The 17,178-nt window shown below is 34.6% G+C and overlaps 1 protein-coding gene across 5 annotated transcripts in view; it reads left to right on the plus strand.

Moving 5' to 3' along the window:
- TSGA10 (testis specific 10) overlaps positions 1 to 17,178 on the plus strand; it is a 94,339-nt gene that overhangs the window by 45,529 nt on the left and 31,632 nt on the right. For all 5 annotated transcript variants that reach the window (XM_079941335.1, XM_079941333.1, XM_079941336.1 and 2 more), the window contains 5 exons: positions 4,894 to 5,009; positions 7,664 to 7,818; positions 11,744 to 11,799; positions 12,928 to 13,096; positions 16,683 to 16,793. In XM_079941335.1, the coding sequence (XP_079797461.1) occupies positions 4,894 to 5,009; positions 7,664 to 7,818; positions 11,744 to 11,799; positions 12,928 to 13,096; positions 16,683 to 16,793 (607 nt within the window). The remainder of the gene's footprint in view (positions 1 to 4,893; positions 5,010 to 7,663; positions 7,819 to 11,743; positions 11,800 to 12,927; positions 13,097 to 16,682; positions 16,794 to 17,178) is intronic.

Raw genomic sequence — 17,178 nt, forward strand, 5'->3', positions numbered from 1 at the left:
GCCCCCACTCACCGCAACTAGAGAAAGCCCACACACGGCAATGAAGACCCAACACAGCCATAAATAAATAAATAAATAAATAAAATAAAAAGACTTTATTGCTAAAAAATGCTAACTATCATTTGAGCTTTTAGCAAGTCAATCTTTTTGCTGGTGGAGGGTTTGAAATATTTTGAAAATTACCAAGATGTGACACAGAGACATGAAGTGAGCAAACGCTGTTAGAAAAATGGTGTTAATAGATTTGTATTATGCAGGGTTGCCACAAACCTTCAATTTGTAAAAAAAAAAAAAAAAAAATGCAATATCTGCAAAGTGCAGTAAAGCAAAATGCAATAAAATGAGGTATACCTGTGTAAGAAACAAAATTGATTTTTGTGTACTGCTCTTGTATTTTGCAATCTTGCTAAAACTCACTTGTTAAGATAGTTTTTTTTTGGTAGATTCAGTAGGATTTTCTACATAGATTATCATGTTGTCTGTGAATAGAGAGTTTTGCTTCTTCTTTTCCAATCTGAATGCCTGTTTCTTTTTCTTGCCTTATTTCTCTGGCTAGAACCTCTAGTATAATGTTGAATAGAAGGATGAGAACAGTCATCATTGTTTTATTCTTAATCTTAGTGGGAAAGCATTCAACCATTCACCATTGTGATGTTTGCTGTAGACTCTTTGTAGGTGCCTATTATCAGATTGAAAAAGTTCTATTCCTAATTTGCTGAGAGTTCATATGAAGAGTGGATATTGAATTTTGTCAGATGTCTATTTTGCATCTATTAATGTGGTCATATGGCTTTTTTCTCTTTTTTTTTTAGGGTGTTAATATGGTGAATAACATTAAATAATTTTAGATTGTAAACCAACCTTGCATTCCTGAGTTAACTCCACTTGGACATGATGTATTATAGTTTTTCTATATCCTTGGATTTGATTTACTAAAATTGGTTAAAACTTCTTATGTGTATGTTTGTGATTTCTCTCAAAAGCATTATATTGATAGTTTTAGCTTTTATATTATGTCTTTTGTATGTGGTGTGATGTAGGGGTCAAGATTCATTTTTTTCCCCACATGGCAATTCAGTTGTTCCAATACCAATTGTTTCTTTTCCCCATTATATTGCTTTTTGTTGAGAATTAATTGACTGAATAAATGTGAGCCTATTTCTGGGCTCTCTATTATGGTTTCTATAGTAAGTCTTAAAGTCAGTTTTGGTAAGTCTTCTAACTTTTCATCTCACGTTTTCAATTTTTTTTTTTTTTTTTTTTTTGCGGTACACGGGCCTCTCACTGTTGTGGCCTCTCCTGTTGCAGAGCATAGGCTCTGGACGTGCAGGCTCAGCAGCCATGGCTCACGGGTCCAGCCGCTCAGCGGCATGTGGGATCTTCCCGGACTGGGGCACGAACCTGTGTCCCCTGCATCGGCAGGTGGACTCTAAAGCACTGCGCCACCAGGGGAGCCCTCATGTTTTCAATTTATTTGTCCTTTTATACTTCATTCTGAGAAATATCCTCAATTTGGTCTTTCAGTTTGCTAACTCATTGATCAGCTATATTCATTCTGCTATTTACACCATCTGTTTTTTTTGTTCTTTTAATTTCATCTACTACATTTCTCATACCTGTCACATCTGTTTTTCCCCTTGGTTCTTTTTTCATATTGCTGATATCTTTCTCTTTCTTTTAATATGTTTATTAGTCTAATTAAAAATTTTTGATCTGTTTCTTCTGATATATCTGCTATTGCTGGATTCTGTAATCAGTATATTTTGTTTCTTTTGAAATGACTTGTCTTTTCAAATGTCTTGTCATTTTGGTCTGTGAGCACATTTTTCCATCGAGATATAAGTTATTATGTCATACAGTCCTTTGGGGGGAACAGCCTCATTGAGTTCACACTATGGGGGATGGAAGAGTCCTAAGATGGGAGAGACACCATAAAATTGCAATAACATTTTGTCTTACATAACATCTGCTTGTCAGTTTTTCACCTTTTGCTCCCCTGGGTGAAGCAGCAGTAGGAGGCACTCCTTAACAACCTTGGCTGCATATTGAAATCAAATAAGGAACTTTAAAAAAAATAGTGATTCCTAATTCCCACCCTGAGATTTTGTTTGTTTGTTTGTTTGTTTTGCGGTGTGTGGGCTTCTCACTGTTGTGGCCTCTCCCGTTATGGAGCACAGGCTCTGGATGCGCAGGCTCAGCGGCCATGGCTCACGGGCCCAGCCACTCCGCGGCATGTGGGATCTTCCCAGATCGGGGCATGAACCCGTGTTCCCTGCATCGGCAGGTGGACTCTCAACCACTGTGACACCAGGGAAGTCCCCCCACCCTGAGATTTTTATTTATTTTAGTTGTGCAGATTGGATTTGAGAATTTGTTTTACTTCTTAAATTTAAAATAATTTAGGGTGAAAGGAAGTTGCAAAAATACAGAGAGATTCCTTCACCCAATTTCTCCCAGCTATTACATTTTATATAACTATAGTACAATATCAGAAGCAGAAATTGTCACTAGTTCAATGTGTATGTATAGTTTTATGTATTTTATCATTGTATTCCATGGTATGGATGTACCACAGTTTAACCATTCATCTATTGAGGGACATTTTGATTGTTTCTAGTGTTTAGCTAACACAAATAAGGTAGACCTTATGTATTTAATGTAATTATTATATGTTAGGGCTCAAGTCTCCTGTTTTATTTGTTTTTTTGTTTGTTTCTTCCCTTTGTTTTTCTTATCTCTTTTTTCTTTTTCCCACCTTTCTGTGGGTTACTTGAACATTTTTAAGAATTTCATTTGGATCTATCTTTAATACTTTTGAGTATCTCTATGTAGATGTTTTCATTGGTTGCTCTAGATATTACATTATACACACAGCCTACGGGTGTCACATTTTATCAGTTTAAATGTAGAAATCTTGTGTCCCTTTAAATACTTTTACCCTCCTCAATTTATAATTGTCTTAATAGATACAGCTTTTTTTTTTTGGCTCTACCCATGATTTACATTCCCTCAAAGCTGCTGTTTATGTTTTTCATTGATGTTTCTTTAGTTTAAGATTTCATGTATTATATGAGCCATTGTTTCTTTGAATATTATGTTTATTCTCTTGTGGAATTTTTATTAGGTGAATACTGGACCTTCTCATTCTATTCTTTATGTCTCTTAAACTTTATTTTGTATTTTTTCTATCTTTTTTTTCTGCGCTCTATTATAGGTAATTTCCTCTGATCTGGCTTTTTTTTTTTTCTTTCTATCTTACTAATTGTCTCTTTAGCTGTGTCTATTTTGTTCTTAAACTTGTCATTTGATGTTGTCCTTTTAAAAGTTTTATTTCAGTGACTTCAGTTTAATTTCCTGAAGTTCTCTTTGGTTCTTTTAAAAATCTGCTGGTTCTTTTTTCTTTTCATTGTGTATTCTATTACTTATGTTATGTCTTAGTATTTAAAACTTTTTAAATTGCTATTTAATAATGCTATAATCTGAAGTTCTTTGGGATTTAATTTAGTTTGTGTGTATTTTGACTCCCACTAAGTTTGGGTTGTTTCTTAATGTGTTTTTGAGATTGAATTGTGAGCTCATTTTCAACAGACCTTTGTCTGAGGTTTAGTTTGTGCCTGAGTTGAGGACATGTCCCTCCAGAGAACTTTTATTTCCACTGAGTGTTCTAGATTATATGACCATCCTGGAACCAGATTTTATTTTGATTTCTTATCTTGAGGTTGAGAATTCCCAATGAAGACTTTTAGTTATTTTTGTTACCCTGGCGCTAGCAATGTTTGGCAAGCTGATTTCTTCTAGTCCTCTCCAGTAATAGTGTAGCCCTTAGTGGCCTTATGGTAGAGGATCTTAATTCTTTTTTTTTTTTTCTTTTTTGGGCATGCCACATGGCCTGTGGGATCTTAATTCCCCAACCAGGGATCAAACCTGGGCCCTCAGCAGTGAGAACACAGAGTCTTAATCACTGGACCACCAGGGAATTCCCGGACCTTAGTTCTAATACTTGTGTTGCAGCCATCTCTGTGGCCTCATCTTCTGTTTCTGAGTTAAAAGGCAAGACTCTAGGCCACAGAGACAGGCAAACCCCAACTTTATCTAACATAACATCAGTTCATTGTCTTATTGCTCTGATTTGGCTCCAGGGGACTTCCCTTACAAATCCTTCTAAGTTTTGCTATACATTTAAAAGGATGCTTCTTACATCATATTTAGTATGTGTAAGTGTTTTGTGGTGAGAGGACTTTCAGATTATCTAGCTTCCATATTTCCAGAAATTATAGTCTGTTTACTTATTAATATTTGTTTATTGACTGTGAACTCCATGAGACCACGGCCACTGCCCACCTAGTTCACCATAGCTTCCTCAACACCTAGTGCCTGGTACATACTAGCCACTTAATAAATGTTTGTGGACTCAATGAAATGCTATTCATTACAGATTTATTTGTGATAGTGAAAACCTGAAATGAACCTAAATGTCTAATATTAGGGGAGTACTTAAGTAAATGGTTACTGCTCATATAAGGTTTTTCAGCCAAAAAATGATAATTTGGAGGGCTGAATAATAAGACTAAAAAATATTAAAGATTAAGTGTAGGTGGAAAAAAATCAGGATTCAGTTTTGAATTTAGAATATGGTAACTTTAAAATACGTGTAGCCAAAAAAATACGAACTAATGAACACCAAAATGCTAATAGTTGCTTATGTTGGAGTGGCGGATTGAGTATCCCTTTTTATCCTTTATATTTCAAACCTCCTATAATGTGTTTTTATAATGAAAATACTAAGAAGAAAAAAATGTACATTAGTATTCTTAAAAGTTTTTAGATTTAAATACACTAAAAAGTTGATAAAACAAAATTTCAGAATTAGTTTCATTATTAAAATGTTTACAGACTTTTATATGAAAACACAGAAAAAGATCTTTCTGATACTCAACGATACCTTGCTAAGAAAAAATATGAGCTACAGCTTACTCAGGAGAAAATTATGTGCTTGGATGAAAAAATTGGTGAGTTGTTTTTTTTTTCCCTGATGTTACTTTTTTTTTAAAGTCTGGTTTAAAAAAAGTTTTCTTCTCTTCAGTTATAACATAGATAAACTTAGAAATATGCCCTTAAAGTTTTTTAGTCAGAAATCATGGGAAAATATATTTTTCTTTGATAATAAAAATTTTTACTTAAATTTAGGACCATAAATACTTAGACATGGCTTCATATTTTTCAATGAAGAAATAGCTAAACAAAGCAGCAATACTTTGTAAATTTATGATGATCAATTTTGAATTTATAAGTTTTTGTATTATATGTCATGCCCATAGCTGTTGTAATGAAATACATTACATATATACTATCTTTGGTGGAAAGTGTACATATATTTGGCTATATCTATGGTATCACTTGAGTTTATAAAGATTATTTTTATAAAGTCTCCTATTATTGTTTCTTACCAGTGATCTTTATGAAAATATGGTTATAACTTTAAAGTAAAATTTTGGTCAAGATTATAAAAGAGCCCATTTTAAAACAATAAATATTTTTAAGATTTACTATTATGCAGTTCAAAAATATCTGACATAAGCAATTAGGTGGGTGGAGGTGCTTTTTATTGAGACAGGAAGTATTAAAAGAAAATATAAAAGGGGAAGATTGAAGAACTCATTTCTGGATATTTTAAGTTCAAGTAAAAAGGTAGGGTAAGCAGGTAAATAGATAAGTTTGTATCTCAGATGAGAAATCTAAGCTAAAGATATACATTTGGGACACATCAGCATATAAATGGTATTTTAAAACCATGAAATCACCTAGGGGAAATATAGAGAATGAGGAGAAGAGGATCCAGGACTGAGTAAGAAGAAGCCAAAGACATAGGAAGAAAACCCAGAAGTGAGTGTCATTTTGGGAAGCAAGAGAGCAACATGTTTTAAAAAGGAGGATATGATCAATTGTCAGGTACTTTCAAGAAGCAAAATAAGATGAGAATGAAAAAACATTGATTGGATTGGCACATTGGAGGTTTTGGTAGCACTGACCCCCCTAAAAAGTTTGAATTACAGTGTTAGATGTGGAAGATGGGGTAGGTTGACGAATGATTGGGAAGTGAGGAGGTAGAGACAGGAGAGAATAGAAGTCTTAAGAAGTTTGGCTATTAAGAGTAGTAGAAAAATGGGGTGGCAGCTTAAGTGGGATGTGGGGTTGAGGATTTTTTTAAGCTAGGATATACTAGTTGTTTTAGAGTTTATTTTATGCCAATGGGAATGAACTCAGATAACAGAACACCCAAAACATGTGGTTTGCCTGGAAAAGGGATGTGATGTATTATATAAATCACCCTCTTGGCATATGGGATTACATCTCTTAGTGGTGCACTGGGTGGCCCTTGGTGGGCATTTACTTAGAGGTCTAGTCACACAGAGCTTCCTTGGTAGAGCTCTAGACCAGTGGTTCTCAAACTTCAGTCTTTACCTGGAGAGCTAAACCTCACTGAGCGGGGCTCCTCGAAGTAGGATACGGCCAGGGCTTTTGTATCCTTACCAATTTCCTCAAGTGGTTCTCAAACTTTATTGTGCATTAGAATCACTTGGGAGGGGTGCTTGTTAAAACATAAATTGGTCTGCCCACTCAGAATTTCTAATTCAGTAGGACTAGGATGGGACCTAAGAATTTGTATTTCTCACAAGTTCCCAGGTGCTGCCAATGGTGCTGGTTGAGAAACCACAATTTAGAAACCACTATTCCACACCATCTTTCAGTCCTTCAACAGTGACATTGGCTTGCCAGCGTTCTTACAAATCAAATCAGACTTCCTGGGATGATTTTTTTTCTAGGAATTTTTATAACACTACTTTAGAAAAACCAAAATACTAGAAGATATTTGACTCTGAAGATGACTTAACTGGATATTTTATTAAGATCTGTTAGTTACCAGCTTACATCCAACAGTGATTCTAAGCTAGAGGGAGGTGAAATTAGAGGGGGGAAAATTGATAGTGCACGTGCTACATCCACACACCCTCCCTACCCCACCACACATCCTACTTTGAGAACTTGTTATAAAGAACTTTCCTTTGCTGTTCTTTTTTCTAAAAATATACTTTATTGAAGTATAGTTGATTTCCAATGTTGTGTTAATTTCTGCTGTACAGCAAAGTGATTCAGTTATACATATATATCTACATTCTTTATCATATTCTTTTCCGTTTTTTTTTTGAATTTATTTTTTTATACAGCAGATTCTTATTGGTTATCTATTTTATACATATTAGTGTATATATGTCAATCCCAATCTCCCAATTCATCCCACCACCTCCCCCCACACCTCTTTCCCTCGTTGGTGTCCATATGTTTGTTCTTTACATCTGTGTCTCTATTTCTTCCTTGCAAACCAGTTCATCTGTACCATTTTTCTAGATTCCACATATATCCTTTGCTGTTCTAATTCAAATATATTAATTGTGCTTTTACATTTATATCATTTAGAATTTCATGATTAACCTTCATTTTTAATCACTAACAACAAAAGCCATTATTTATTTGGGATACAGTACTTTATATTTAGTCATTGAATATAATACAGGATAATTTTCTTTGAAACGTATTTCACTCTGCTTGAACTGGAAAAAAATTTATCTTGATTAAAACAATGCCTTTATGATTACACATTTAGATAATTTTACAAGACAAAGTATTGCCCAGCGAGAAGAAATCAGCATTCTCGGTGCAACCCTCAATGATCTGGCTAAAGAAAAGGAATGCCTGCAAGCATGTTTGGATAAAAAATCTGAGAATATTGCATCCCTTGGAGAGAGTTTGGCAATGAAAGTATGTTCTGACAACCGTGGTTTAAAAGAAATGTTTGAACTTGAATCTGAATAAAATAATAGGATTTTCTCAATTTTTTCCTAGAGAGCTAAAACTTTAAAATCTGATTTTGAAATATTTCAAGATAGTCTTAGGAAATATGTGTTCAAATTCACTAGCTAATATTTTGAAATAGATTTTTCTTTCATCACTTTATGATCAACATTCACTAACAATAACTAATTCAAATATCAAAATGTAAAGCATAATAAAAAAAAAGCAGTAAGACTGATTTCTTTTTAAAAGCACACCAGAACTTACGTTTTCAGGTAGCCACCTTGGGAGGCAATATGTGTATTTCATTAAAACCACCTTTGTAATTGTATTCAGAACTGGGGCACATTGTTACATCATCCTTACCCTTGAGAGTGGATCACATGGAACTGGTGAATAAAGTTAGATGATAAGCTTCATCCCACATTTCTGTTGTTCAAACAACAACAACAACAACAAAAAGGTGTTCTCAAAAAGGCAGGGATATATTGACCCCCTTTTCTAGCTCATAAGCTGATTCTGAAGGCAATTCCTAAACTGTTTTCCACAAATGTTTTAAGCAAAGGCAGCATCTCTGGCATAAGGTCTTTCCCCTCTCTAAGGGAACTAATTCATTCATTTATCCAGCCATCCATCCATTCAACAAACATTTATTGACATGTACCAGGAATTATGTTAGAAACTGAGGTTGAGTGGGCATACCTTCCAAAGGCCTATGGTGTAATTCAGAGAAAGATAAAGAAAGAGGCTGTTATGATAGAATGTGCTAAGTACCATAATGACGTATGCACAATGTATGAGTGAAGTTTGTCAGAAACATACCTGATTCAGCCTGGGGGATGGATTAGGGGAGGGAGAAGATCTAGGAAGCCTTCCACACGGTGATGGTGCCTACACTGCCCTGAAAGATGACTAGGAATTAGCCAAGGAAAGATTTAGAGAAAGGGGACAGTGAGAGAAAGAGTGATCCAGACAGGCAGAGCGCTTTTTAGAGAAAGGGTGATCCAAACAAGTAGAGCAGATTATATGAAAGCCCAGTGGCTCTCATAAGAGAATTTCATGAGATTTCTTGATAGTTTAATATGTCCAGAGAATAGAGTGCAAAGGGGAGTATGGGGGGAATGAAGGGGGCGGCGGTGGTAAAAGATGAGGTGGGATAGATAAGCAACAGATCAGAACTACACATGATACTGAGTTTAGTTTCCATCATCATGGACATAGAGGAACATTGAAATAATGAAAATGAAATGTTACAATTAGATCATTAAAACATTATCCTAGCCCTTGTTAATCTACATAAAAGGTGGACTGTAGGGAAATGAGAGTAGTGACAAGGACACTAGTTAGGAGTAAAATGATAAGAACTGTATTAGGAGAGTGGCAGTATCCATGAGAGAAATAGACAACTCTAGGAAGTAAGACTGACAAGATGCGCTTTCTGACTTCAGAACCAAATGAATAGTTCCTATGTGTGAAGTAGGAAACACAGGACACAGAACAAGCTTAGAGAGGAAGATTATTGACATGCCTTTGGGACATGTAGTGAAATATTCATAGGCTCTTGGATTTTAAGGTTTGGAGAGAAAATTGAAGTTAATAGATTTGGGAATCATGAGCACAATTGAAGTTATCAAAATACATGAGGTAGTAAATTTTGGCTTTTAACTTGTTGAAAAGTCTGACTCATTATAGTTAATACCTTTTAATATTTTTGAAATTTTATGGTATTTTGGGGGGTGGGATTTTGTTTCTCATTATATTCAAACCACTTTTTGAATAGTTAAACATGATTTGCTTTAGAAACAAATTACTCAATTCTTTCTGAATATCTGTTCCTTCTGTTATATCTTATATTTCACATTTCTTCCATTCTACTAACTGTACCAATATTATCTTTTCCTTCACAAAGAATATTGAGTTGCAAGTCTATTTCAAAATTAAGAGTTTTGTATAGGATTATGAATGTAAACACATCCATCCTATGAAAGGAAAATAACTTTTTAAAGCAGTGTTAGACATTCAAAAGAGGAAATGTTCTCTAGAGTGATATTTCAGAGCTGAATTTATAATGCCTTTCAGTGAAAAGCAGTAGTTTTATAGTTTAATCTGGAGATTACAGAAATAAATTACTATGGAAAAGTCTATATTATAGTGAATAAGGTGAATTTTTACTGGTAATCATAGTTTTAAAAGATGTTCTACTACCTGCTACCAATTAAAGTTAGAAAATTCAATAGCCAGTTCACCGATTTTTGAATCATAAAAGCCAGAATTATTTGTGTAAAATTTTAGTTTGTTTCTTTTTTCTGAGTAGATTTATGACCATCCTGTCCAGGTTGAATTTTTAACAATTAACTTGAATCTATGTCACTGGTTGGACAGATGTATTGAGATTGTACAAGGAATATCAAATTGATAATGATGGCATAAATTTCAACAATTTAAGAAACAGTACTATTTGGGTCATATTAAGAGAAAAATAGGCTAAGAGGATATATTATTGGATACTATACAGTAATTTTGTTGCCCTGGATACTTTACAGTGTTCTTAGAGAGTCTTTCAAGATGAATTTCTATTGATAAAGGAAAGTCCTTTTTAGGCTTATAAGCCATGTTTAAATTTTAACCAAGGAACTTCTGTCAGAAACACTAGAAGTTCAATGAGCTTTTCAGAATTTATTTAGAGGTGTATTAAGTTATATTTCGAAAGCATGTGTAAATATTCCATTTTAAGTGGTATTGTCTCTTTGAGTTTTTCTTCCATTGGCTTGTGCTTCTTAAAGGGATTTAACAGTTTTGCTAATAGATATTTTAACCATACTTCAATACCTATTACTGCCAGATGTGGAATCTGTACCATTCTACCAGAAAGCAGAATGGGAAACCAGAGATAAAAATACCCTAGAGAGGAGCACGTGAATAAAGGAAGATCACGTACACACACACACACACACACACGTGTCTCTCTGATGAAAAAAACAGCACTAGTTGGGAAATACAGATTTAGTTTTTCATCTTGCTACTTGGTTACTAAGGATTTGAAAATTTAAAGGGCAAAGTGAAATCTAGGTATTTAGTGAAAGAATAATTTTCCTTTTTTAGGACTAATGTTAGTGCTAAGAACCTATGTAAAGTATCTGTAACTAGTTCAGGATCAGCGAGTTTTTAAAGGAGGAGGTGTGGGAATGGTATTGATGGCCTTAAGATATTCCCCCTCATTTCAGTCTTGATTGACTCCATTAATTCTACTTCTTCACCATACCCTTGAAAAGGAAGAATAGCAATTTATTTTTTTATACCTTTGCTCTAGGCCTAATGCTTACCTCCTTGTTAACTCACACCTAAAATTAGTCATATACTTTTATAAGTAATTCCATTGGAACAGCTTTTTGAAGATGATGTTGATGACATATATATATTATACTTGGTCAAAGTTATTATTCTTAATAACTAATTCAGTTTTACATGATTCACTTTCCTGGGTTTTATAGCATGAAGAAGTGAGGAAGTAAATCAGTCCTATTCCCAGTATAGAACACTACAATGTCAACCATTGGTTTTCTTCCAAAAACAGGGTGCTTAAGGGGTTCTTATGTTGCTGGATAACTGCACAAAACATCTTTTAACAGTATTTGATATAATGATATCATATCAATATACTTAAGTATAGTCTTTGCTTAAATGAGCATAATCTATTGTTTTTATCCAGTACGTATACTCACACTGATATATTAGGCTTTAGTTTTAAAGTGTAGCAAAGAAAAATAGAATATAAATGTTTAAAACCAAATGGAAATCCAAAAGGGAGGGGAAATTCTTTTAGTTTATTCAGTTTTAACAGAAATAACAGTTTAAGATAATTTTTTATTTAATACTTATATTACTTTTCAAGGAAAAGACCATTTCAGGCATGAAGAATATCATTGCTGAGATGGAACAGGCATCAAGGTAAGTCACTTATTCAACAAAAATGTGAGCACTTATTGGGGGCAAAGTACTATGTTAGGTATTGTACAAAGATAGTAAGAAACAAGGAGCTTAATGTTATATGTAAGATGATAACTCTCTAATGTTGAAAGGAGGCCTAAGTCTGTTTAGGGAAGTAAAGGGAGGATACTCTGTTTGCCAAGGAAAGCAAAGAGAAGGCATTCAAGGTAGAAAGAATAACAAAGCCACAAAGAACCACAGATCATGTTCAAGAGCCTCTTGAATGACAAGTAAGTGAGTGTGTTGGAACCCAAAGTGTAAGGGGAGAAATGAAGGAGAAGAGGCTAGGTAGGCAGGCAGAGGCCTGTGTTACAGACAAATGAGTCTGTGGGCAATGAGAAATCATTAAAGAATTTTGAGATTTTTATGCCGGAAAGATGAGCTAGGCTGCAGAGGTGATGATAAATTGGGGTTGGGAGTTTGGAGGACAGGAGTGTGGTGTTTGTAAAGGAGAAAATCTAGGAAAATGCCAGGTTTCTGTCTGGGGATGAATACTGGACATGATGAACCTACGTGAGAAAAGACTTTTCTTTGAAGAGCTTTTGAGATGTCCTTATAAGTATGTCTAGTTAGCAGTTAAATATAAGGGTCTAGAGTGTGAGGGAGAGGCTGAGGCTGGGGTGATCATTTCAGAGTCATCTGGGTGTAGACAGGGTTGGGAGCCACGGATATGAATAGGAATTGTCTGAGCAAAGGGGTAGCGTGAGAAGAATCAGGAGGCTAAGGGTTAAGCTCTGAGAACCATTCATTTTTAAGAGGGCAGGAGAAGAGGAGCCTGCAGAGGAGACTAAGCCATAGCAGCTAGAGGTAGGATGAAGTCTTTCTTATACTTGAATGTCAGAAGTTTTGAAATGCTTAACAAATCATTGACTACTGTGTATATTTGGCATCCTTGTTTATAGTGAAATGTTGGCAACACAGAGGAACTGCAGTGCACTATCTCTGCAGTGTTTCTTCCTACACATTTAAATGTATTTAAAACTTCTTCAAATGTTTTCATGCTAACTGTCTATCTTCTGTCTTGGGAAAATTTGTTATTCTTTTCTGGTAAAATGTCTCTTCTTATGTACTATTTGATTTGTGGAATAGACAGTCTACTGAAGCCCTAATTATGTGTGAACAAGACATTTCCAGAATGCGTCGGCAATTGGATGAAACAAATGATGAGCTGTCTCAAATTGCCAAGGAAAGGGATATCTTGGCTCATGAGAATGACAGTCTCCAAGAACAGTTTTCTAAAGCTAAACAAGAAAACCAGGTATACTTGTTCCTACAATCTTTTTCTCTGAGAAAAATAGGTATTTCTTCTGAGACATAACCCTCATTTCATTTTGTAGAAAAGCTCAGGCTTTGGAACTAGCCATTTTTTACCTTTATTACACAGAATATGCCACATAATTTCTAAATGAAATTTTCAGACATATAGTTTAAATATCAGAGAAAAGAGGGAATGGGGATATAATAGATTTGCATTAAACCTTAGGAAGTACTTCCTTAGTGAAGGATAAATATTTGAATAAACCAACAAATGAAGATAACCTTCCGAAATTTTTAAGAAAAGCATAGATTTATTTGATGGACTGTTACTCCGTTTGAATATGAGTATACAGACCATGATACATTATTTGGTTCTCTTTAGCACTGTGATTCTTTTTAGGAAAATTTCTCTTTTAATTACTTGCTAAGCCAGTACAGTTCAGCTTTATCCAGAGCTCTCATTACCAATATCACTTTTAATTTTAACATTAAAAAATTCTACTTGGGGCTTCCCTGGTGGCACAGTGGTTGAGGTCCGCCTGCCGATGCAGGGGACACAGGATCGTGCCCTGGTCCGGGAAGATCCCACGTGCCGCTGAGCGGCTGGGCCTGTGAGCCGTGGCCGCTGAGCCTGCGCGGCCAGAGCCTGTGCTCCGCAAGGGGAGAGGCCACAACGGTGAAAGGCCCGCGTACCACAAAAAAAAAAAAAGAAAAAAGAAAAAAAATTCTACTTGGAAACTTTCTTCCCCCTTTAAAATTTTTGGTCCAAATAATTTCCCTTGCTTTGCTATCACTCTCAATGTGTTCAGTTTGCATCATAAAAGTCTGTATTTTTTTAACTGTTAAATATTTTAATTTACATAATCAGATATAAAGATGCAAAACTTGATTAATTATTAAAAAGTTGCCTGAGGTGTTAAAGTACTTTGTTCAAAAATTAATGAATAATGGGATCCTGGAACAGAAAAAGGACATTATGTAAAAATGGAAGAAATCTGAATAAAATATGGACTTTAGTCAATAATGTATCAATATTGGTTCATGAATTGTGACAAATTTACCATACGAATATAAGATGTTAATAATAGAGGAAGCTAAGTGTAGGGTATATGGGCACTCTCTATACTATTTTAATAACTCTTCTATAAGTCTAAAACTATTTTAAAAGAAAGTTTATTTTTTAAAAGTTAATAGCAATAAAAACAAGAGATGTGAATTTATAGGATCTACTTTGTGTGCTCTATTTATAGCTAAAGCAAATAGGCTAAAGGTAAATATAACTTATATTTATGAAAATTAGATTAAAAACTCTCATATTTACCACCCAGAGTTACCCACTGTTAATGTATTTTTTACTGATTTTCAATGTACTTAAAAAATTTTTATACTATCTTTTACATGAACTTTTCAATGTAGCTGGGATAAAACCACATAGCACTTTATATCATGTTTTGTTGTACATGAGAAGACAATAGAGTGGAGTGTTTAAGACCCACATGAGTTCAAGTCCCCTGCCTGGCTGTGTGATCCTATCATTTAACTTCTCTCAGTTTATCAACTGTAAAAATGGAGAGTAGATGAGAATATGCCTGGCAAGAATGTAGAGTGTCTCGCATAATCACTAGATAAATATTTTTTAACTGTTATTAGCTTACTGTAACATCATAGTTGTTTGTTACACCTTCATAAACATCTTTTATAATCAGAAGAAGAAAATTAGTATCATAACAATATACAAATGTTCAAGAATAGTTTTTTCCTTTGTTTGGGTCAGAGGGCCCAAGAGTAGAAGATGGATCCCTCTGTGGACTGCAGGTTGTTTAAAAACTCATATCATATTGCCAACAAACACATGAAAGGATGCTCAACATCACTAATCATTAGAGAAATGCAAATCAGAACTACAATGAGGTATCACCTCACACTGGTCAGAATGGCCATCATCAAAAAATCTACAAACAATAAATGCTGGAGAGAGTGTGGAGAAAAGGGAACCCTCTTGCACTGTTGGTGGGAATGCAAATTGATACAGCCACTATGGAGAACAGCATGGACGTTCCTTAAAAAACTAAAAATAGAACTCCCATATGACCCAGCAATCCCACTACTGAGCATATACCCTGAAAAAAACATAATTCAAGAAGAGTCATGTACCACAATGTTCACTGCAGCTCTATTTACAATAGCCAGGAGACGGAAGCAACCTAAGTGTCCATCGACAGATGAATGGATAAAGAAGATGTGGCACATATATACAATGGAATATTACTCAGCCATAAAAAGAAACAAAATTGAGTTATTTGTAGTGAGGTGGATGGACCTAGAGTCTGTCATACAGAATGAAGTAAGTCAGAAAGAGAAAAACAAATACCGTGTGCTAACACATATATATGGAATCTAAAAAAAAAATGGTTCCGATGAACCTAGGGGCAGGACAGGAATAAAGACGCAGACGTAGAGAGTGGACTTGAGGACACAGGGAGGGGGAAGGGTAAGCTGGGGCTAAGTGAGAGAATAGCATTGACATATATACACTACCAAATGTAAAATAGATAGCTAGTGGGAAGCAGCCGCATAGCACAGGGAGATCAGCTCGGTGCTTTGTGACCACCTAGAAGGGTGGGATAGGGAGGGTGGGAGGGAGACGCAAAAGGGAAGGGATATGGGGATATATGTATATGTATAGCTGATTCACTTTGTTATACAGCAGAAACTAACACAACATTGTAAAGCAATTGTACTCCAATAAAGATGTTAAAAAAAAGAAAAAACCCATATCATAAAAGATTTGGAAAGCAGAAACCTTAAAAAAAATTTCTTCCTCAATACCACGATTTTAAACAAATTGAGTTGTTTTCAGTGTTTTATCCTGATTTTTTTCAAATATACATTAACATTTTTCTCTGTTATTAAAAATTATTCCAAACATTTCTCATGAATTCATAGTATTCTGTGTGGTTTTACCACTATGTAGATACTATTAGGTACTGCATCATTCACCTAATGTGAATAAATATTGTCACATAGCAAATAATGCCTTAATAAACATTCTTTTTCATTAAATTTTATAGATTGAGTTTCAAATTGAATCAAACGCTTATGAGGTTTCTTTTTTAAATTAAAAAACCTTCTAAGTGGACATGGGTATCGTGAATACCCAAGTATCCATCTCCCACCTTTAACAAAAAGTAACATATTTTTGTCTTTCTTGTTTTTATGAGCTTTTAAAAATGTCTCATGTCATGACCAGGTAGCAGATCACAGATTTGCTTTTCTCAAATTTACATTTACTCTAATAATACATGGAAACGCCCATTCCTTACCGTATCTTTGATTACTAGTAAATTTTAACTTTTTTCAAGTATTATCCACTTATGCTTCCTTTTTGTGAATTGTGTTTGGGTTCTTTGCCCATTTACTGTTTGGACTCTTGTGTTTTTCTCACTGTCTTTATATGAGCTTTATATATTAGGCATATTAATTTTTATTTATCATATATACTGTAAATATTTAAAAATTTATGGTAGTTTTGACACAGAGCAATTTTTAATTTTTTGTAGTCAGATCTAACTGTCTTTTTCTTATAGGCACTGTCTAAAAAACTGAATGATACTCATAATGAGCTTAATGACATTAAACAGAAGGTTCAAGACACTAATTTGGAGGTTAATAAACTGAAGAATATATTACAGTCCGAAGTACGTATATATATATTTCCACCTTGGCTCGAGACACTTGAGTTTTCACTAAAGCTGTTGATTGATTGCACTGATAGGGACAGCTGAATCAAGTGCATTTCTTTAAGGCATAACCTATTTTAATGTTGACAGTTACGTGTTAACTATATATTTAGAATGTCACCAATGTCCAGAAGGGTAACTCAAGGATACACCCCTTTTATTTGCCGCTTAGCCATTTTAGATAAGCAGAATCCTCCTAACTGGATGAAGAACAAGGGGCCAGAATCAAGTTGGGCTCACTTATATTTGGAAATGGTAGTTTACGGTTACAAACCTTTGACAAAAGAGGCTCCACCTGATTGTGTAGCAGATCAGAATTGATCTCTCTGTTGTGGAGCCACCT

The sequence above is a fragment of the Stenella coeruleoalba genome (genome assembly GCF_951394435.1).
Source record: "Stenella coeruleoalba genome assembly, chromosome: 13".
Classification (NCBI taxonomy): domain Eukaryota; kingdom Metazoa; phylum Chordata; class Mammalia; order Artiodactyla; family Delphinidae; genus Stenella; species Stenella coeruleoalba.